The sequence below is a fragment of the Rhinichthys klamathensis genome, unplaced genomic scaffold (assembly GCF_029890125.1).
Source record: "Rhinichthys klamathensis goyatoka isolate OS25496 unplaced genomic scaffold, OSU_Roscu_1.1 h1tg000274l_1, whole genome shotgun sequence".
Lineage (NCBI taxonomy): Eukaryota > Metazoa > Chordata > Actinopteri > Cypriniformes > Leuciscidae > Rhinichthys > Rhinichthys klamathensis.
In genome coordinates this window covers 548,772-571,789 of record NW_026606793.1, presented here as the reverse complement: position 1 = coordinate 571,789, position 23,018 = coordinate 548,772, and the positions used below count along the sequence as shown (strand labels likewise).

The window sequence follows — 23,018 nt, the reverse complement described above, 5'->3', positions numbered from 1 at the left end:
ACCTGTCTTTGTCATTAGTGTCTCCCTTTTTAATCTCCTTGTGTTTGCTGTCCTGTGCCGGTTCATTGCCTTACGTGCCATGTCTATACCCAGTGAGTATCTTGTTTTGTCTAAAAGTTGCGATCTTGTAAAAGCCTGTCTTGTTCCTGTTTAGTTTAATGTCAAAGTCTTAGTCTAGTGTGGTCAGTCATTTACTTTATCTTGTACTGTTTTGCCCCCTCGTGGGTTTTGTTTTCTCTGTTTTCTGTTATAATAAACGTTGTGTGTTTGCATACCGTCTGCGCTTGGGTTCTTCTGCTATCATCATAACAGAATGAACCGGCCAAAACCGAACCCTGCAGACCGTTTGTCCGTCCCTGCCAAGTGTTATCCGGACCCCCTTAGAGAAGTCTGGTTGTCTTCTCCCCTCAACAAGAAGATTGTCACCCTTCCATACTCACCCGAGGGTGAGTGGATCTTGTCGAACTTCTCTCATCTATATGACCACTTCTCCCGGGAGGAGTCCGAGGCAGCATCCTCGAGGTCTTCAGTTTCTTCCCGCCTACCTATCATTCGCGAGGGTCGAATGATAGGCGTCGCGACGCTTGGGGACCAGGCTGGCTCCCTCAAAACTCCTGGCACTTCTTCTACCTCCTTCGGTCTTCGAGGGAAACGAGGGAGGCGAACCTCGTGGGACTCTCCTTCAGAGTCCTCAGCGTCGGAGTCTATCCTGCCAGGGATAACCCCTCCTTCGCACGACACAGTTCCCGCCGTGCTTCCCCAACCCGTCTCAGCTCCGGCGATGGTCTCTGCTTCTCGACCAAGGAGGAAGAGGGGAGCCTCCCGTTCTTCAAGCGCCGTCACAGAGCCCGCTGCAGTCACAGAGCCCGCTGCAGTCACAGAGCCCGCTGCAGTCACAGAGCCCGCTGCAGTCACAGAGCCCGCTGCAGTCACAGAGCCCGCTGCAGTCACAGAGCCCGCTGCAGTCACAGAGCCCGCTGCAGTCACAGAGCCCGCTGCAGTCACAGAGCCCGCTGCAGTCACAGAGCCATCCCATAGGACTATCCCAGAAAGCCCCACCCAGTTTTCCAGCCTGTCAAGAAGTATGTTGTGATCGACAGTGTCAAATGCAGCACTGAGGTCGAGTAGTACCAGCACTGATAATTTGCCTGAATCAGTATTTAAGCGAATATCGTTTATTATCTTTATGAGAGCTGTCTCTGTGCTGTGATGCGATCGGAAACCAGATTGAAAATTGTCGAAGTATCCATTCGAGATTAAGAATTTGTTCAGCTGATTGAAGACAACTTTTTCAATGATCTTGCCAGAGATGGAAATTAACTTTTTTGTCCACCGGCCACTGTGGCTGGTGGATTTCAAAATCTACCAGCCACTCAATGTTTTTACCAGCCACTTTCTTGTTTTTAACCGACAATGTGTAACTGCATGTGAAAATTAATACTACAAGAATACTTCAGCAGTTTATTAAATCTCAAGTCTCAATGAAATACTGACATTTTCTCTTTCTCTCACCCTCGGCCTCATCCACCTAATCTGTCATTTATTTTTGTTTTGATGATAAATTGAGCCAGCCTCCCAAAGTAAATAACCTGTCCTGTGATTTTTTTTTCTCTCTCACACAACACTCTCCAGACACGGATTTATGAGCTATAGTATGTTGGTTGCCTTTACATTAGAATAATATTTAATATAATCTAGATATGAAATGGAATAAATAGCATTCAATACAAAATGAATATGTCTCATATATTGAAATCAAGTTTTATTTGATAAAATATTTGCTTTGTTGTGCATTAGAACCACATCAGGCATTTAGTACAAAATAATTTATTGAAGCATCCAGATACTTCACCACGTGACAGCAGCTAGGCTCCTGATTGGTTAACGCGGCGCGAATTGACGCCAAAGTTCAGATTTTTCAACTCGGGCGGCAGACGCGAATTCGCGTCAAAGGCGTGAATGCACAAAAGCACTCAATAAAATCATGCGCGTGGAACACGTCAGACGCTCGAACTTGCCGCTCGAATGAGGCGTATTCGCATCTACCACGGCGCGCTCTACACCTCATTCGCGCCGCAGGAATTTTTTACGTGCGTAACGCGTCTTTGCATTGACTTAACAATGAAATCACTCGCGCCAGACGCTCTATTCTCGTCTGGTGTGAACGCACCATGATGTTTTCTCTGCAGACCTCTACGCCTGCGATGTAACGCCACATTTTTGTTTGAAGGTGTGCCTCCTCTATAAAGTGTCCGCCGTCCGGGTGAAACAGTATGCTATTTTTATTTACCCGCCACGGTGGCCGGTAGGTGAAGCGAGTTTACCCGCCACAACACAAAATCACCCGCATTTGGCTGGTGGCGGGTGCTAATTTCCATCCCTGGATCTTGCCTATGAAAGGAAAATTTGAGATCGGTCTATAGTTGCTTAATATAGTCTTATCCAGATTGCTCTTTTTCAGGAGGGGCTTGACAACTGCAGTTTTCAGGGAGTTTGGAAAACTACCAGAGAGAAGTGAGGCATTTACCACTTTTAGGAGATCTGCTTCTAAACTGTTTAACACACTTTTGAAGAAAGATGTGGGAAGTGCGTCAAGGGCGCAGGTTGATGTTTTAAGGTGCTGTATGGTTTCTTCCAAAATTTTGCCATCAATTTCTTCGAAAACAGACATAGTAACTACTTTCTCAGGTTGTGGTCTGATCTGTCTGACCCCAGAGCAACTCAAGGATGTGCTGATCACCTTTCTGATATTATTAATTTTCTCAGAGAAGAAAGAGGCAAACTCACTGCACTTGCCGTCTGAGAGCATTTCACTGGGAATCTGGCTTGGGGGGTTTGTCAGTCTCTCTACAGTAGCAAAAAGAGTGCGTGTGTTGTTTAAGTTGCTGTTTATAATATTTGAGAAGAAAGTCTGTCTAGCTTTGCCTGGTTCAATATTAAAAGCATGGATGCTGTCTTTGTAGATGTTATAATGGACTACAAGGTTTGTCTTTCGCCACATGCGCTCTGTTTTTCTGCATGTTCTTTTCATATTTTGCACAGCTGTTGAGTTTCTCCAAGGTGCTTTTTGCCTACCACTCTTCCTGACTTTCACAGGAGCAATAGCATCAATTGCACTTTTAACTTTTGAGTTAAAAGTATCAAGGAGAAAATCAACAGAGTCAGCAGATATGCTTGGTTTTAAAGATATAGCCTTCATAAATAGTACACTAGTGTTCTCATTTAAGCATCTCTTCTTGACAGACACAGATCTAGTTTCAATGGCAGGAGAGATCAATATATCAAAGAAAATACAGAAATGATCAGACAATGCTACATCCTTAATAACAATCGATGAGATGTTTAGACCCTTACTGATAAGTAAATCTAGAGTGTGTCCACGATTGTGTGTGGGACCATGTACATGCTGAGTCAGATCAAACGTTTTTAAAACCGTTTTGATTTCTTTTGCCATATTTGTATCATTATCTATGTGAATGTTAAAATCTCCAGTAATAGCAAAACAGTCAAACTCTGAGGAAATTGTTGATAACAGTTCTGTAAAGTCCTCAGCAAAGGCTGGAGAGTATTTTGGAGGCCTGTAAATAATGATAAGTAAAATGCGTGGGGCACCTTTTAACACAATACCCAGATATTCAAAAGAGGGGTAGTTACCAAATGATGTTTGCTTACATTGATAGACATCTTTAACAAGAGCAGCTACTCCTCCACCTCTCTTACCCGCTCTGCAGACACTCATAAAAGTAAAGTTAGGAGGGGATGTTTCATTGAGGACTGTTGCACTGCAGCTGTCTTCTAGCCAAGTTTCATTTAGAAGCATAAAATCCAGGTTGTATGTGGTTATTAAGTCATTGACTAGAAGTGATTTATTTTTAAGTGAGCGGATGTTTAAAAGTGCTAACTTAACAATCTTACTTTTTGTTACTTTTGTCTTAGTTTGGCGTGTAATAGGCACCAGATTAGATGGGTTTGCTGTACGGCTTTTGAAGGCCTTAGGCTTTCTATCATGTAAACGAACAGCAATAGAGAAAGATACAGGCACACTGGGTTCCCGCTTGTTCTGTAAACATTTGAGAAAGTTACTGTTATCATAGCGGGCACCCGGCACATATCACTGAGAGCTGGTATCAGTTGTTTTTGGTTCACCCTTGAGCCGATAGAGGAGGGTGTGAGCCCTGGCGTTTTTGCAGAGGCCGAAGAGCTCTCACAAGCGGAGAGCGAGCTGGGCCCGCAGGCTTTCGTGGTTTTGGGGCCTGCTGTTTTTTGGTTGATGTCTGGGGGCTTGCAGATAGTTTGGTTCCAGCAAACACCAGTTTTTCCATTTTTTCTGAGAAGCACAGAAGATGCTGTGGAGATGCTGGAGATAGGGATAACGTGTCTGGTGAGAGGGTAGAGGCTGGAGGGGGCTGTTTCTCTGGTGTTATTGGAGGCTGTAAAATGCTGTCCTGGTTTTCTAGCAAGTCGTCCTTGGGAGCTGAAACTTGGAGCAGTTCTAGTATGTCACAGTCTGTCTGTGGTGAGCTCTGTGGGCAGGGCTCAGCTGAGATTGTGTCCGTGAGCAGAGGCTGTTTTGGCTGAGTGGTGTTATCATTGTCCTTGTGTGATATGTCAACCGCATGTCCATCCACGTGCTGAAGTGAAGTCCTCTGGTCATTCATACTGTGTCCAGGTGTGTGTGTGCCATTCAGGTTGAGTGGATTGGCACACACTGCAGAAGGATGATTGAGGGAGAAGTAGATATTGTCCTTTAGCACTCTTGAACCAAGTTTGTTTGGGTGGTGGCCATCCTGTTGAAACAGTTGCCTCTGACTCCAGAAAAGATTGAAGTTGTCAATGAAGTTTACTCCTTTTATATTGCAGGTTTTTTGCAGCCATGTGTTGAGCCCAAGCAACCGTGAAAACCTGTTTGTTCCTCTTGCTGGGAGTATAATAACAAAAACATCAGTAGGCCCTTTGTAATTTAAAAACGTAAGCCTAGGAGAAGCCTATATGCTTCCTGCTCTGCCACTGTTCGGACGCTCTTGCTTACTGCTCCGCGCTTTGCTCTATCGCTTTTATATTTTTATATTTTATCTCCTTTTATCACCTAATTTTAACTTCAGCTAATCAGCACAGTGCTCAAACGCTTGGATTACTACAAAAAAGCAGAATTCTTTTTACTTGACCAGCCTCCCACTGAAAGCTTACATTCCGGGGAAGAGAAAATCACAACTGTCTACACTCATAAAGGATAAGAGAAAATGCCTCCTCTGGAATCTACTTGCTGCATTAACTGCCACAGACTTTTACAAAGGATTGTAGTTCTTGAAACAAAGTTATTTGTGGGACCACCAAACCAGACGGAACACACAACAGAGATCAGCCATGGACGCCCTCAGCATACAGCCGGTGAGTCCCATGCATCTAGTACTCCTCGACAGGCCATACTGAGTGTAGAGAAACAAGCCGATCGACTTACAAATCGATGGCACAAACAGGGAGCGAGACCCAAAGGCACTCGAGACATCAGATTGTCACGAGTATCACATATTGCTGCAGTAGCATCCTCTACCCCAGATACGGCTCTGACAAGGATTGCAAACACTGGTCTCCTACCACCGCCTATACATCTTGAGAACAGATTTGAAGTATTAATGAATGAGGAATCCCTGAATGTGATGAATGTGATCGAACACAGAATGAATAAGCCAGTAGCTAACACGAATGCTAACTGGCGCTCAAGGTCGAGCACACAGCGGCACTCAGCTCAGAGCGCAGCCGAGCCCAGGACTCTGATAGTGGGTGACTCCATAATCAGAAACATTATTAGCAGGGACACAACTACATGCTGCCTTCCACAAGCAACAACTTCTGATGTAAACAGGGAACTTCAGAACATTCTGATGAAACATAAAACTGCAAATCCACTCATCATTCATGTGGGGAAAAATGATATTCATAAAGAGCAGTCAGAACTCCTTAAGAAGGATTTCAATGAACTTTTTGAAACACTTAAAAGACTGAAAGTTCAAACATTCATCAGTGGACCACTCCCAGCAAGAGGAACAAACAGGTTTTCACGGTTGCTTGGGCTTAATACATGGCTCCAAAAAACCTGCTATTTAAAAGGAGTAAACTTCATTGACAACTTCAATCTTTTCTGGAGTCAGAGGCAACTGTTTCAACAGGATGGCCACCACCCAAACAAACTTGGCTCAAGAGTGCTAAAGGACAATATCTGCTTCTCCCTCAATCATCCTTCTGCAGTCTGTGCCAATCCACTCAACCTGAATGGCACACACATACCTGGACACAGTATGAATGACCACAGGACTTCACTTCAGCACCTGAATGGACATGCGGTTGACACGTCACACAAGGACAATGATAACACCATGCAGCCACAACAACTTCTGCTCACGAACACAATCTCAGCTGAGCCCCGCCCACAGAGCTCACCACAGACAGACTGTGACATACTAGAACTGCTCCAAGATTCAGCACCCAAGGACGACTTTCTGGAAAACAGCCAGGGAAACCAGGACAGCATATTACAGCCGATAACACCAGAGCAACAGCCCGTCTCACCAGACACATTTTCTCTATCTCCAGCATCTCCACTTCTGTGCTTCTCAGAGAAAATGGAAGAACTGGTGTTTGCTGGAACCAAACTATCCCACTCTTTTGCTGCAAGCCCCCAGATGTCAACCAAAAAGCGGCAGGCCCCACAACCACCAAAGCCTGCAGGCCCAGCTCGCCCTCCCCCTCCTCCTGTGAGAGCTCTTCGGCCTCTGCCACAGCGCCAGGGCCCACACCCTCCTCCATCGGCCCGAGGTCAACCAAAAACAACTGATACCAGCTCTCAGTGATATGTGTCGGGTCTCCGCTATGACAACAGTAACTTTCTTAAATGTTTACATAACAAGCGGGAACCCAGTGTGCCTGTATCTTTCTCTATTGCTGTTCGATTACATGATAGAATGTCTAAGGCCTTCAAAAGCCGTACAGCAAACCCATCTAATCTGGTACCTATTACACGCCAAACTAAGACTGCTGTGGGGACAAAAAGTAAGACTGTTAAGTTAGCACTTTTAAACATCCGCTCACTTAAAAATAAATCACTTCTAGTCAATGACTTAATAACCACATACAACCTGGATTTTATGCTTCTAAATGAAACCTGGCTAGAAGACAGCTGCAGTGCAACAGTCCTCAATGAAACAGCCCCTCCTAACTTTACTTTTATGAGTGTCTGCAGAGCGGGTAAGAGAGGCGGGGGCTTAGCTGCTCTTTTTAAGGATGTCTATCAATGTAAGCAAACATCATTTGGTAACTACCCGTCTTTTGAATATCTCGGTATTGTTTTAAAAGGTGCCCCACGCATTTTACTTATCATTATTTACAGGCCTCCAAAATACTCTCCAGCCTTTGCTGAGGACTTTACAGAACTGTTATCAACAATTTCCTCAGAGTTCGACTGTTTTGCTATTGCTGGAGATTTTAACATTCACATAGATAATGATACAAATATGGCAAAAGAAATCAAAACTGTTTTAAAAACTTTTGACCTGATTCAGCATGTACACGGACCGACACACACTCGTGGACACACTCTAGATTTACTTATCAGTAAGGGTCTAAACATTTCATCGATTGTTATTAAGGATGTAGCACTGTCTGATCATTTCTGTATTTTCTTTGATATATTGATCTCTCCTGCCATTGAAGCTAGATCTGTGTCTGTCAAGAAGAGATGCATAAATGAGAACACTAGTGTACTATTTATGAAGGCTATATCTTCAACACCAAGCATATCTGCTGACTCTGTTGATTCTCTCCTTGATTGTTTTAACTCAAAAGTTAAAAGTGTAATTGATGATATTGCTCCTGTGAAAGTCAGGAAGAGTGGTAGACAAAAAGCACCTTGGAGAAACTCAACAGCTGTGCAAAATATGAAAAGACAATGCAGAAAAACAGAGCGCATGTGGCGGAAGACAAAACTTGTAGTCCATTATAACATCTATAAAGACACCATCCATGCTTTTAATATGGAACTAGGCAAAGCTAGACAGACTTTCTTCTCAAATATTATAAACAGCAACTTAAACAACACACGCACTCTTTTTGCTACTGTAGAGAGACTGACAACCCCCCCAAGCCAGATTCCCAATGAATTGCTTTCAGACAGCAAGTGCAGGGAGTTTGCTTCTTTCTTCTCTGAGAAAATCAATAATATCAGAAAGGTGATCAGCACATCATTGAGCCGCACTGGGGTCAGACAGATCAGACCACAACCGCAGAAAGTAGCTACTATGTCTGATTTTGAAGAAATTGATGGCAAAATTTTAGAAGAAACCGTACAGCACCTTAAAACATCAACATGCGCCCTTGACACACTTCCCACATCTTTCTTCAAAAGTGTGTTAAACTGTTTAGAAGCAGATCTCCTAGAAGTGGTAAATGCCTCACTTCTCTCTGGGAATTTTCCAAACTCCCTGAAAACTGCAGTTGTCAAGCCCCTCCTGAAAAAGAGCAATCTGGATAAGACCATATTAAGCAACTATAGACCGATCTCAAATCTTCCTTTCATAGGCAAGATCATTGAAAAAGTTGTCTTCAATCAGCTGAACAAATTCTTAAGGTTGAATGGATACTTTGACAATTTTCAATCTGGTTTCAGCACAGCACAGAGACAGCGCTCATAAAGATAATAAATGATATTCGCTTAAATACTGATACAGGGAAATTATCAGTGCTGGTACTACTCGACCTCAGTGCTGCATTTGACACTGTCGATCACGACATACTTCTTGACAGGCTGGAAAACTGGGTGGGGCTTTCTGGGATAGTCCTAAAATGGTTCAGGTCATACTTAGAAGGGAGAGGTTATTATGTGAGTATAGGAGACCATAAGTCTGAGTGGACATCCATGACATGTGGAGTCCCTCAAGGCTCAATTCTTGCACCACTCCTATTCAACCTGTATATGCTCCCAATGAGCCAAATAATGAGAAAGAACAAAATCTCTTACCACAGCTATGCAGACGACACACAGCTCTACTTATCCCTATCGCCTAACGATTACAGCCCCATTGACTCCCTGTGTCAATGCATTGATGAAGTAAACAGTTGGATGTGCCAAAACTTTCTTCAGTTAAACAAAGACAAAACTGAAGTCATTGCGTTTGGAAACAAAGATGAAGTTCTCAAGGTGAACGCATACCTTGACGCTAGGGGTCTAACAACTAAAAATCAAGTCAGGAATCTTGGTGTGTCTCTAGAGTCAGACCTTAGTTTCAGTAGTCATGTCAAATCAATAACTAAATCAGCATACTATCATCTGAAAAATATTGCAAGAATTAGATACTTTGTTTCCAGTCAAGACTTAGAGAAACTTGTGCATGCTTTCATCACCAGCAGGGTGGATTACTGTAATGGACTCCTCACTGGCCTTCCTAAAAAGACCATAAGACAGTTGCAGCTCATACAGAACGCTGCTGCCAGAATCCTGAGCAGAACCAGAAAATATGAACACATCACACCAGTCCTCAGGTCTTTACACTGGCTCCCAGTTACATTTAGGATTGATTTTAAAGTATTATTACTGGTATATAAATCATTTAATGGCCTAGGACCTAAATACATTGCAGATATGCTCACTGAATATAAACCCAACAGATCACTCAGATCATTAGGATCACATCAGCTAGAAATACCAAGGGTTCACTCTAAGCAAGGAGAGTCTGCTTTTAGCTATTATGCCAGCCGCAGCTGGAACCAGCTTCCAGAGGAGATCAGATGTGCTCCTACAGTAGTCACATTCAAATCCAGACTCAAAACACATCTGTTTAGCTATGCATTTACTGAATGAGCACTGTGCCACTGTGTCCGACTGTTTGTACTGTATTTTATTTAATTTTTTATTCTAAACTGTTTTAATTATTCTTATTTCTTTTGATTATTTTAATCTCTTTATTCTTAACTGTTTTAATTATTCCTATTTCTTTTGATTTTTCTATGTAAAGCACCTTGAATAACCATTGTGTATGAAATGTGCTATATAAATAAACTTGCCTTGCCTTGCCTTGCCTTGCCTTGCCTATATATTGGCCCTATTTAAAATGCAATTGTGTGTGCTGACGCGCCAAGTACACTGCAGCCGTTGAAGGCAAGCAAATACGCAGAATAACCTTCCCCGTATTATTGGAATAATAGACGGGCTTACACTATCTCCAATGCTCAGTACATCTACCTCCTTAGAGCTAGAGCACCGAAGCACTCTCCCCCCGGGCGGAAGAAGCCGCAGGGCGGGCTTCCGACACCGGCAAAAGGGCAATGGATCCCACAGATAAGCGAGGAGATAAGGCAGGGCCCGTCTCCAACCCCGCCGAGAGATCCATTTGCGAACCCCAGGTGTGCGATCTCCGTGCTGCCTCAGCAGCAGCGGGTCCCGCACCCTGAGGTTCACGAGCCTGGTCACTTTCATCAAATAGTGACAGGCGGGAGTGGAGCATGCGGAGCGGTAGCTGCTCACAATGCTGACAGTCAGCCCCCACGAAGGCTGACATAGTATGCTCCACTCCCAAACAGATTACACAAAAATTGTGTGTATCCCCACCCGTAAGGAAATGAGGGCAAGAAGCACATGACTTGAATAACTATTTCGCCATAGTTTAGATAAGGATGTGTCAGACAAACAATACATTTAACAGACAGTTTTGACACAGAGCGCTTTGCTGAGGCACAAAAACTAGCACCAGTTGCACCGGATGTGCTTTTTACCCTTTCCTGGTCATGACATCACCTGTACGTGATGTTCATTCTTTCCATTGGACTAGTTGACATACATGCTTCAGACGTAATCACGCGGGGGCGTTCCCAAAGCGTCATCGATGCAGCGCGAGTTCCCTTGGAAAAAGGAAACAGAGTGTTAGCCTTTAGCTTTGACTATTTATTTATGACTATTTATTTATTTTACTTCGGTATATTGTTAATAATTTGCATAGTTAATATTGTTATTTGGTGTTCCGTTTATACAGGTTTTTCAAATGCTATTTAATAGAAATATCTTTTTTTCCTGCTCCTGCACATCATAGGTGAAGCTCCTCCCACAGCAATCACATCATTAGTGAAGCTCCTCCCACTGCAATCACATCATTAGTGAAGCTCCTCCCACTGCAATCACATCATCAGTGAAGCTCCTCCCACTGCAATCACATCATCAGTGAAGCTCCTCCCACAGAAATTCAGCAATAAATGCTGTAAATTCCCATCAGCTACAAGTGAAGACGAGCATGAAAGCATCAGGAAGAGCTGAAATCTGCCAAGACTGAGTTTATTAAAGAGGACAGTGAGAACATGAGTGATCCAGAACCCTGCAGAATGAGAAACACTGAAGATCCTGAAGAACAAAGAGGTTGGTGTTTATTCTTCATTCATTCATGATGCTGAAGAACATTCATGTTAGAAACATTCAAGCACTTCATCACATTTAGATAAACAGTTACACTACGCTACTGGTACAGAATGTTCTGGGGGTTTTCAACAAATGGTCAGTAAAGGGAGATTTGAGTTTTTTTTTTATATTGATTGTCAACATGAGATCAAGCTAAATACTTTTTAAATTGTTTTATTTTATATTTATTTTATATCTGGTTCCCAATTTGCAACAACATTACCAGAATATTAGTAATTTTCAACAGTTTACAAATAATCAGTAAACACCAAGTTACTGATAAAGTTTTATTTGTCAAATATCATAAGTTATTCATAGTTATAGAGATTCTTCTTACAGTAACTTTGGTAACCGGGTTGATGAATACAGTCAATGATACAGTTTGTGTAAAAACAGAAAATGGGTTGAGATTATTCTCTTGTCTTCCCATCATGCTGCAGAAAGAGCCCAGATGATGTCACTTCCTGAGTGTCACAGTTTTAAGAAATGCTCTGTTTTTAAAAGGAGGGAAATCATGTCAGGAGTAACAGGGTTGAGTGAAACATGTAGGACACAGATAATGCTAATAAAAATGGTTAATTAAAACTAGTTAAAGCCGTGGCCACTCCTTGGCCACACTTTGAGCATGTGACGTTTCTACAGACACTGCAACAAGCGTGAAATGACGTCACATTCTGCGGCAGCTTTTTTACAAACATAAATGTAACATATTACACATAATAATAAAAAAATGTTACATAAACAATCCACTCCACTTGAATGCTAAACGTTTGTGTTATTTCTCACAGGGTTATTCTCTTGAGCTTGTGTGTCTGGTGTTTTATAATGTTTTAATAATTGAACGATAAATTGACCTCATTCATGGAAAGTTTCAAGGACATATAATCAATTACCACTACATCAGGGCTTACTTTCATGTCCTTTAACTTTATATTTCTCTCTTTGAATTATTTTGATGTACTGAAAAGTAAATAAATAATAATAAATTAAATAATTTGTTTCTTTCATGTCAGAAGAACTGAGTGAAGTGGAGGAGGAGAGTGAAGAACTGAGTGAAGTGGAGGAGGAGAGTGAAGAACTGAGTGAAGTGAAGGAGGAGAGAGAAGAACTGAGTGAAGTGAAGGAGGAGAGAGAAGAACTGAGTGAAGTGAAGGAGGAGAGAGAAGAACTGAGTGAAGTGAAGGAGGAGACAGAAGAACTGAGTGAAATGACGGAGGAGAGTGAAGAACTGAGTGAAGTGGAGGAGGAGAGAGAAGAACTGAGTGAAGTGGAGGAGGAGAGAGAAGAACTGAGTGAAGTGGAGGAGGAACATTATGTCCAACCTGGAGGAAAACCCTTGAGTCGCTCAAAGACTAAAAAGACATTTTTAAAGAAAAGAAGAGCCATGAAATATTTCACCTGCACTCAGTGTGGAAAGAGTTTAACAAGCAAACGAAATCTTGAGATTCACATGAGGATCCACACTGGAGAGAAGCCGTTCACATGTGATCAGTGTGGAAAGAGTTTCACACACATAACAAATCGTAATAAACACATGAGGATCCACACCGGAGAGAAGCCGTTCTCATGTGATCAGTGTGGGAAGAGTTTCAGTCAATCATCATCCCTTAATGTTCACATGAGGATCCACACCGGAGAGAAGCCGTTCTCATGTGATCAATGTGGTAAAACATTTGCTAGGGCATCAGACCTGAAGAAACACCTGACAGTTCATACGAAGGAGAAGCCGCATTCATGTTCTGTGTGTGGAAAGAGTTTTTCACTGCTGCAATATTTACATGGACATGAGAAAACTCACACTGGTGTGAGAGAGTACATGTGCTTTGAGTGTGAGAAGACTTTTACTAAAGCAAGCATTTTAAAACGGCACCAGAGAATTCACACTGGAGAAAAACCTTACAAGTGTTCACACTGTGACAAGAGATTCAGTCGATCAGAACATCTGAAAACACATGAGATGAACCACACTAGAGAAAAACCTTTCAAGTGTTCACACTGTGACAAGAGATTCAGTCAGTCAACCGATCTGAAAATACATGAGAGGATCCACACTGGAGAGAAGCCGCACACATGTGATCAGTGTGGGACGTGTTTCTCTTTTAAACGTGACCTGAAGCGACACATGATGATCCACACCGGAGAGAAGCCGTTCACATGTGATCAGTGTGGGAAGAGTTTCAGTCTGTCACAACATCTGAAAAAACATGAGATGATCCACACTGGAGAAAAACCTTACAAGTGTTCACACTGCGACAAGAGATTCAGTCAGTCTTCACATCTGAAAAAACATGAGAGGATCCACACTGGAGAAAAACCTTACAAGTGATCCTTTACCACCTCCGTGTCACAACAACAGCTCATTTGAACCGCATTCGATCACCATCACTAGTCCTATTAAAATCCATTTTGTAGTTTATCGTTGGATTTCCTGCAGGGGTTCAGGCTGCAAGACTGCTGAATGACTAAAGAAACGTTGTCAGCAAGATGGTCGAAAACTGTAAATTTCTTGTCTATTACCACCCACTACTTATAACTTATTCCAATGACGGAAATAAGCGCAGTTAAAATATCTTAAAGGATTAGTTCACCTCAAAATGAAAATTTCCTGATAATTGACTCACCCAATGCCATCCAAGATGTTCATGTCTTTCTTTCTTCAGTGGAAAATAAAATAATTTCAATAATAAATAATAATAAATGTAAATAATTTCAGGATTTTTCTCCACACAATGGACTTCAATGACAACCAAAATGTTGAAGTCCAAATCAATGCATTTTTTTTTTTTTTTTTTAGCCTGACCTTTCTAACGTGATGTAATGCCTGTAAAGATGTAAAGACGAAAAATTAAAATTATATATATATATATATATATACACTCACCTAAAGGATTATTAGGAATACCATACTAATACTGTGTTTGACCCGCTTTCGCCTTCAGAACTGCCTTAATTCTACATGGCATTGATTCAACAAGGTGCTGAAAGCATTCTTTAGAAATGTTGGCCCATATTGATAGGATAGCATCTTGCAGTTGATGGAGATTTATGGGATGCAAATCCAGGGCACGAAGATCCCGTTCCACCACATCCCAAAGATGGTTGAGATCTGGTGACTGTGGGGGCCATTTTAGTACAGTGAACTCATTGTCATGTTCAAGAAACCAATTTGAAATGATTCGAGCTTTGTGACATGGTGCATTATCCTGCTGGAAGTAGCCATCAGAGGATGGATACATGGTGGCCATAAAGGGATGGACATGGTCAGAAACAATGCTCAGGTAGGCCGTGGCATTTAAACGATGCCCAATTGGCACTAAGGGGCCTAAAGTGTGCCAAGAAAACATCCCCCACATCATTACACCACCACCACCAGCCTGCACAGTGGTAACAAGGCATGATGGATCCATGTTCTCATTCTGTTTACGCCAAATTCTGACTCTACCATCTGAATGACTCAACAGAAATCGAGACTCATCAGACCAGGTCTTCGACTGTCCAATTTTGGTGAGCTCTTGCAAATTGTAGCCTCTTTTTCCTATTTGTAGTGGAGATGAGTGGTACCCGGTGGGGTCTTCTGCTGTTGTAGCCCATCCGCCTCAAGGTTGTGCGTGTTGTGGCTTCACAAATGCTTTGCTGCATACCTCGGTTGTAACGATTGGTTATTTCAGTCAAAGTTGCTCTTCTATCAGCTTGAATCAGTCGGCCCATTCTCCTCTGACCTCTAGCATCAACAAGGCATTTTCACCCACAGGACTGCCGCATACTGGATGTTTTTCCCTTTTCACACCATTCTTTGTAAACCCTAGAAATGGTTGTGCGTGAAAATCCCAGTAACTGAGCAGATTGTGAAATACTCAGACCGGCCCGTCTGGCACCAACAACCATGCCACACTCAAATTTGCTTAAATCACCGCAATTTTCAATTTGAGATGTAATATGTAAAATGGCAATGCATTTCTGTATTTCAATTGACATTTTCCCATCATTTGGGCAATGTTTTGGGGCAAAATGAAAATGATAATTCAATTATATAATTTACATTTGCCATTTCATACACTAGTTATAATATATAAATTAAATACATATTTTAACGCTTGATAAGTTGCCAAATTAAAAATGAAAATGTATTATAGAAATTATTAGATATGTTTAACATGTTCAAGTAAAAACTGTAGCAAACTGATCATTTAAATCAGGGGTTCTCAAAGTTTTGATACGTGAGGGCCAATTTAGGAACCCAACATTGAACTGAGGGCCGCCAAAGTGGCGGGGGAGAAAACGAAGAAAAAAAAACTGAAAAGAAAATCCCATTTGAAATTATTTTAATGACCAGGTTGCATCTCTACAGTTTACATTAGTTGCAATAAACACATTTTAATTCATAACTGAGGCTAAACCTGGCAAAACTTGTGAAAATTTTTGGGGGTAGAGAAAGAAACTTTTAAAATAGAAGCTTACCAAACAAGTCATCATCATCATTCATTTCTATCATTGCTTGTCAGTCGCGTTTCCATTATTGCAGATTTGCATATTATTATCTATCTTTTTTAACCCGTAACTGAAAAACGAAAAATGAACGGTTGTTGTCTTTTTAAAACGCAAAGTTGAACAAAATTTTAATTTGAACTGGCTTCACCAACTGCTGCGCAAAAAAGTAAATATCGACAGACTTTTTCAGATTTTTGTTTAAATGACTTTTTGCCCCTTTATTAAACATTTTAAATATTCACAAATTAATATGGAAAACATGTCGATTTTACTGGTTTTCTACACTGTAAACCCCAATGTTATCATTAATAAAGAAATCAAGTTATCATAACTTAACATTACTTACAATAGCAAGTTTTTGCATCAAAAATGAAACAGTTGTGTTTAATGTACTCATTTGGCAGCAACAGTCTTTCAGATTAAGATTTTAAGTGTTATGAACTCAAAATTTCAAGTTATTTAAATGATTCACTATGTGTCGGTTTAATATGATTGGCCGTGCCTGAAATTCTGCCTTGACAACACGCTGATTGGTCGATACACAAGGCAGTATTTTTTTTGTTCATCGTGAATTTGTTGATGCAGGCAGCAGGCCAGAGGGACTGACTGACACTGCATAAAACAGTCATTTAGGGGTTAAATCGGTCCTGTCCATCACGTACAGACATTTCAGGCCTCGCATTTGGATCAAGACTTTCAATTCCTGACGCCTGTAAATGGAATCTTTTTTTAATCGACGACTGTCTCGAGTCTCGACTCTCGAGCCTGTTCTCCCCCCTCCCCCGCAGCAGCCCCTGACTCACTGTAGTTCTTCTTGCGCGCGCAGAGCGTCCGGTATTTTCTGAGGCTGAGAAAACGTATGGTAAGTGTGAATTCATAAAACTATTTTAAATAACATGTTTGCCAGAACATAACATCACAATTTGTTCAATGTTGTAACAGTTTTTTTAAACTGTATTTTCTAGCCCGACGTTGTTTTCGAGCCGTTTATTCCCGCCCCTGCTCCATTCAAATCTTGCGCGCTGACAGCGCCCGGTATTTTCTGTGAGATTTACATCAGACTAAGGTAAGTGTGAATTAATAAAATCATTGTATAATGTTTACCATAACACAACGGCAAAGTTTTTCAATGTCATATTTTTTTCTGAACTGTATTTTAGCCCATTGCCTTCAGTTACTGCGTGCACTGACAGCGTCCTGTTTTTCCTTTCCAGACATTTATATCAGACGAAGGTAAGTGCAAATAAAAACTTTTTCATAAAACCTTTTTAAATAGAGTATTTAACAAAAACATAAGATTGAGTGTTGTTGATTTAAATTGAGTGCGTTTATGTTTGAGTTGTTAACGTATTCTCCTTTGACAAATCAGCAGACACTTTCTTCTCAACTGTCCTCAGAGGCTTCAGAAACAGTAACTCACTGAAGGAAGAACTGCAGCTGACTTGATTCATGTGAGGCAAACAAGTTTTTTAGCAACATACTTAAAATGATATCATAATTGTGGAAGTGCAGTGTAAATTTCACTCCTTTTGTTTGTTTCAATGTTCTAGTAAGTGTAGAAATCTACCATGTACTTAGTTTTATTATGATGTAATTTACTGTGTATATATATATGATTGTTTTTAGGCCAGGTGGTAAACGCTGCCATTCTTCACGAATAGGCTACTGCTGCTCTTCAAAGATCTGAGTCATCAATAAGGTAAAGCACACAGAAAGAGTTTTTGTTTGAATACAATTCAGTTTCCCAAGTTATCTTGTATTTTATTTAGTTACTGAAACGGCAAGAAAGCACTTTGACTTGCTTTGATTATTTCCATTCTTGTTGCTGTCCAACTAGCAACATTCCTTTGTATTGTTACATTTTTATTATTATATCACTCTAACCTGTGCTTAAACAATGAGTACTGTACGATGTATTAAAAGAAAATGCGTCTTAATTATTTTTTTTATTTTAATCACAGGATCCTTCGATCCCTGCCCCAACCATTCATCTAAAGGACTGCGGCAATGAGACCCTTTGGACCAACAGTGGCAGTTTACCCAGGATGAGATCTCGCTGATGTTAGCCTGCAGTACTGACACATTTTTTGGTTTTCCAGCATATTTTGAAATTTTGAACCCATTCTAAAAGTGACTGTATGATGTTGAGATCTATCTATTGACACCGAGGACAACTGAGGGACACACACAACTATTACAAAGGGTGAAAGATAAGTAGATGACAATATTTACAATAACAGACAATGTCTGTTGTTGTTCATTACACTGTGTTTTTAATTGTTCTGGTCAATTGTTCTGATCTGGTCAATTTCACTTTTCAATTAAAATTTTTAATCAATTGATTTAATTTACTGCAAGTATTGTAATTGTATTTTTTACTGATTAAATGTTAATATACAATGTTCAGTCAGTATGCATTATAGAAGTTAAGATATGTAATGTAAGCCTAATAAAGCTGTTGTGAAAAACAAAACTTGGTTTAATGATTTATAATTTATTTAAAATGTATTTAATAATAAGTAAACAACAAAATATAACCTGGAAAATTTGAGTTTACTCCATTTGCCTTTTAAGTTATCTTTACTTAAACATTTAAGTTAATTCAATGAGAAGACCACATTAGGTCAACTCAATTAATTAAGTTTGAATTTTCCCATTACTCAAAAAAACTTACGCAACCACTTTCCTCAAATCATTTGAGTAGTCTCAACTTATTAGGGTTTACAGTGTAAGGCCAAATTAGAACCTGGAATTTATATTTTTCCCGCAGTGATGAATGAGAAGACCCATATAGCCTGTACGTGTCTGATCTAGCCTGATTTGTAGGTGAGTTATAGGCTAATGATAATAAATGCGTCTGAAAAAACAGCGAGGCATTTTAATTGTTTATTAATAAACTATTGTTTTCTAAGTGTCGGCTAAAAACATATCTCCATCTCCGCTGTTAAAGGAACACTCCGACTTTTTGGGACTTTAGCCTATTCACCTTATCCCCCAGAGTTAGAAAAGTCCATACATACCTTTTTCATCTCCGTGCGTGCTATAAGTCTGTTTGACGCACCCACCGCTAGCCTAGCTTAGCACAAAGACTGGATGTAAGGGATGTAAATGGTTGCAGCTAGCATACTAATCCAAATAAGTGACAAAATAACGCAAACATGTTTCTATTTACATGTTGTGATTTGTATAGTCACAGAGTGTACAAAAAAACAAAGTCACATGAGACACAGACATATTTTAACCGTATAAATACTGGGAACTATATTCTCTGAAGGCGACTATATTCTCTGAAGGCGAAGCACTGCTACTTGGGCGGAGTGATAACCGCAGCACATGAGACGCACAGTGGTGAGGAGCAGAGAGCGCGTCTCAGGTGCTGCGGTTATCACTCCGCCCAAGTAGCAGTGCTTCGCCTTCAGAGAATATAGTTCCCAGTATTTATACGGTTAAAATATGTCTGTGTCTCATGTGACTTCGTTTTTTGTACACTCTGTGACTATACAAATCACAACATGTAAATAGGAAAATGTTTGCGCTATTTTGTCACTTATTTGGATTAGTATGCTAGCTGCAACCATTTACATCCAGTCTTTGTGCTAAGCTAGGCTAGCGGTGGGTGCGTCAGATAGAGTTACAGCACGCACGGAGATGAAAAAGGTATGTATGGACTTATCTAACTCTGGGGGATAAGGTGAATAGGCTAAAGTTTCAAAAAGTCGGAGTGTTCCTTTAAGCAGATGCGCTTTTAGAGAGAAATCCACCTTTCATACGGATTACATAATCAGGTATTTGCTTTCGATTCGAGTTTGTTTGTTTAAAAGTGCACATTTTAAGCTTTAGCCTACATAGGCTATATTTTGTTTCAGTTCTCGCGCTCCAGTTCACGGAGATCATGAAAGCGCGTAGTAGTCTAGGCTACTGATTGTTTTATTTTATTTTACAAAAGCACGTTTTCTTGTTATGAGTTTACACAAATAAAAGTAGTTGCGAATAATGCATTATTATTTTCTGTATGACCAGAAATGATAGACTAGTTTAAGTTGTTTCCACTGTTGATAGGAAAATGCAAGTGTTCGCGCCCGCGAACATTTTGAAAGGTAATGGAAACGCGGCTATTAATAAGCTTGACATTGTTAAGATTATTATTAAGTCACATTGAATATTGATTACTTGGTCAACATACCCTTTTAAATTGCAATGGGATTTGTGATGCTGGTTTCGGTTGGCCACGATTCCTATTCCTGTGTAGACAACCACTGTTCCTGGTGGCCTTGGGAGTGAGGTCAAGTGCCATCGGTCGGTCGGACCATGTAAATACCGCTTATGCCTATGGATGCCGCTAAACACCACTAAACGGAGATATTCATTTTTTCAAAGCAATAGTTTTAACAGTTTTACAGATGTTATCGCGGGCCGCCAGAAATGTTTCGGCGGGCCGCACTTTGAGAACCTATGATTTAAATGTTTTTTTAAACTTTCTTTTTACTGCTCTCTGACAGTAGGTGGCGCTCACGTAAAAGCATAAATACAGCACTATGGCTCTAGACTGCGAGTAAATGGTCACATTTTGCAACCTTTTTTAAGAGAGAGCTGTCTTTTCTGCTGCATACGAGAAACATCACACGGCAAACGAAAGAGGAATGAATCCCCGCTACTCCTCTGAGCTGTGCAGTGCAACAGTTTATCAGCTCAGAGCAATACTAGACAGGGTTTACTCGTGGGCCAATCTCGATCACACAACAACATTACTACACAGCGCTGGCAGATCCATTGAGAAAGCATTTTAAAGGCTAACTAAACCAACTTTTTTTAGTTAATGATCTGTAAAAATGGGGCTTTATTAGTGCTGATCATTGATTTGAGTAACTTTTTTGACATTTGGGCATCCAAGATGATATCATCGTGCTAATCATGATCCGGCTAATTGGGTTCTTCGAACACACCAGTTGTTTATGATTAGTATCGCTGGATTGAGTTATCTGAGATAACTGCGCGTTCATGCGCTGGTTTAAAAGGGGATATGCATCGATAGTAGAAACATTGATCAGCAACGCTGCTATTGGCTGCCCACCGTGGCCAAAGAGCGCGCTCAGGTTTTCACCGCAGCAGAGCAAGAGTTATTGCTTGAAGGTTATGCTGAATTTGAAAACTTAATTAAAACGCCAGGGAACACCTCAAAGTGTGTAAAGAGAGGGCTGGCAAAAAGTAGCAGACAAATGAAATGCGTTTGTGGTGGCCATGTTAGATGTTTTTATAACTTATTATTACAGTATTTTTTTTTTTTTTTTTTTTTTTTTTTATAATTTCATAATTACTTTGTTCATTGTCATGTCAGAGTCACCACACTATAGTGAACATGGTGAAAGTGAAGTACAATAATATTCTACATAATGGTGATTTTTACTAGGCCTACAGGCCTACTATAGTCTCTTTTAAAAAGGCACTGTTAAATAAATGGTTGTCTGTTTATAAAAGCAACCAAGAAAAAGGCTGAGAAAAAAAACAAAACAGATGCTCCTGCACCCAGGCAGAAGAGCTGTCCCTTGGGTTGAATGTGAATTGACCTGTTCTGAAGGGCATCCCTGGGTTCAGCTCTTCCAGACCCACATCCAGGGACCAGTAGCAGCAACAGCTTCATTACTGATAAATGAGATTTAAATTATCTTAGTACACTGTAAAATAATTTGTTTCTGCATTAAATTAAGTAGACCTACAATCCAAATTGGCTGGTATAGTCATTTCAACTGTTAAATCTTGAGTAATGATAAATTGCGTTGACTTGTGAAAGTAAAAACTGATAAACTTATGTTAATGTAAAAATATTTTGCCATGAGTTATTAATCACATTGCACTGGATAGTGAAGAAACCTTCTCAGATGTCTGTCCTTTGTAGGAAGTGGACTACCTGCAAGTGCATAAATAACTTTAATTGATTTATACTTGTGTCCCTATTATTTCTGACAGGAGTCCACATCTACAGAAAGGCCTACAGAAGAGTCTGCACAAAGCAGTGATACAGAGGTGGGCAGTGTATAGCCAACTTTACCTTTTTATTCGTTGCATGAGGCATGTGTGACACAAACATCTCACAAATGACACAGGGTGATATTCGTTCCCTAGGAGTCTTCAACAGAACATAGAGTATTTTGAAAAAACTAAAATCAGGGGGAGAAATAGGACTTGACTACTTAAAGAAAAAATTTGCACTAGAGATAGAGTTGCTTCAAAATAAACTTCAGAGTAAAATACACTTTCACACAGAGTACTATTGCTGACCTTGCATAATATCTCTTATTGCAGGCAAAACATTACTGGATAACTGGCTTTTCTTTACAAATAACTATTGAAATAAAACTCAAGGAACTAAGCAAAGTTGTCTTGTCTTTTATTAAATTTTTTTTTTTAATTCCTGATGTTGGCAATGTTGTGTAATATGGCCCATGCAATGTCACAGGCCCTGTCAGGTGCAGCCCTCAGGCTTTTCAGACACTGAAATCTTCCCTTTAGTTGGCCAAAGTTCACTTCATTGTGTGTGAACTTTGAAGTGAACCTGTCCATGTCCTGGCTAGAGCGGCATTGTAACTGGTCTGGTGTTTGGGTCAGGGAATGGGGTCATAAACACCTGTCTCCAAGCAGGATCCTGCTGTAATCACCTGTATAATGGAAAAATGCAGTTCTGTTAGGATCAGCATAAGTGTATGTAATACAGTGAGCTTGATATTTATAATTTTCCTTACGTTCAAATAATGTGCATAAATGTGAATCTCTGAAAATTCTTGAATCATGCACAGATCCCGGTCATTTTGCTTTCACATTGATTTACGATATTGTTGTAAACTTTTTCTTCTCAAGTGTAGAAAAGTTAGAGTTGCAGACCAGGAGATTGTTGAGGTATAAGTTCTTTATTTCGTCGCTGTAGTCATCTCAATCAAGTCTAAAGTCAATATACTACAGTCAAAACATTGTAGTATATACTTTTCCAAGGGGGAGGGATTACATAGAGGTGGAGTCACTCTGAAACAAAGCATTCAAATGAGAACACGCCCTACTCTGAGGGCTACCAGTCCAATTGAATCAGCATAACTTATTAAAATGC

General features: G+C 40.5%; 1 protein-coding gene across 1 annotated transcript in view; it reads left to right on the top strand.

Annotated features, from left to right (window-relative positions):
* Positions 1 to 13,760, top strand: part of LOC130102560 (zinc finger protein OZF-like) — a 34,896-nt gene extending 21,136 nt beyond the window's left edge. The window contains exons 2-3 of the mRNA XM_056268514.1: positions 11,076 to 11,395; positions 12,688 to 13,760. Coding sequence (XP_056124489.1) covers positions 11,338 to 11,395; positions 12,688 to 13,760 — 1,131 coding nt within the window. The 5' untranslated portion in view covers positions 11,076 to 11,337. The remainder of the gene's footprint in view (positions 1 to 11,075; positions 11,396 to 12,687) is intronic.
* The last annotated feature ends 9,258 nt before the right edge of the window (positions 13,761 to 23,018 follow it).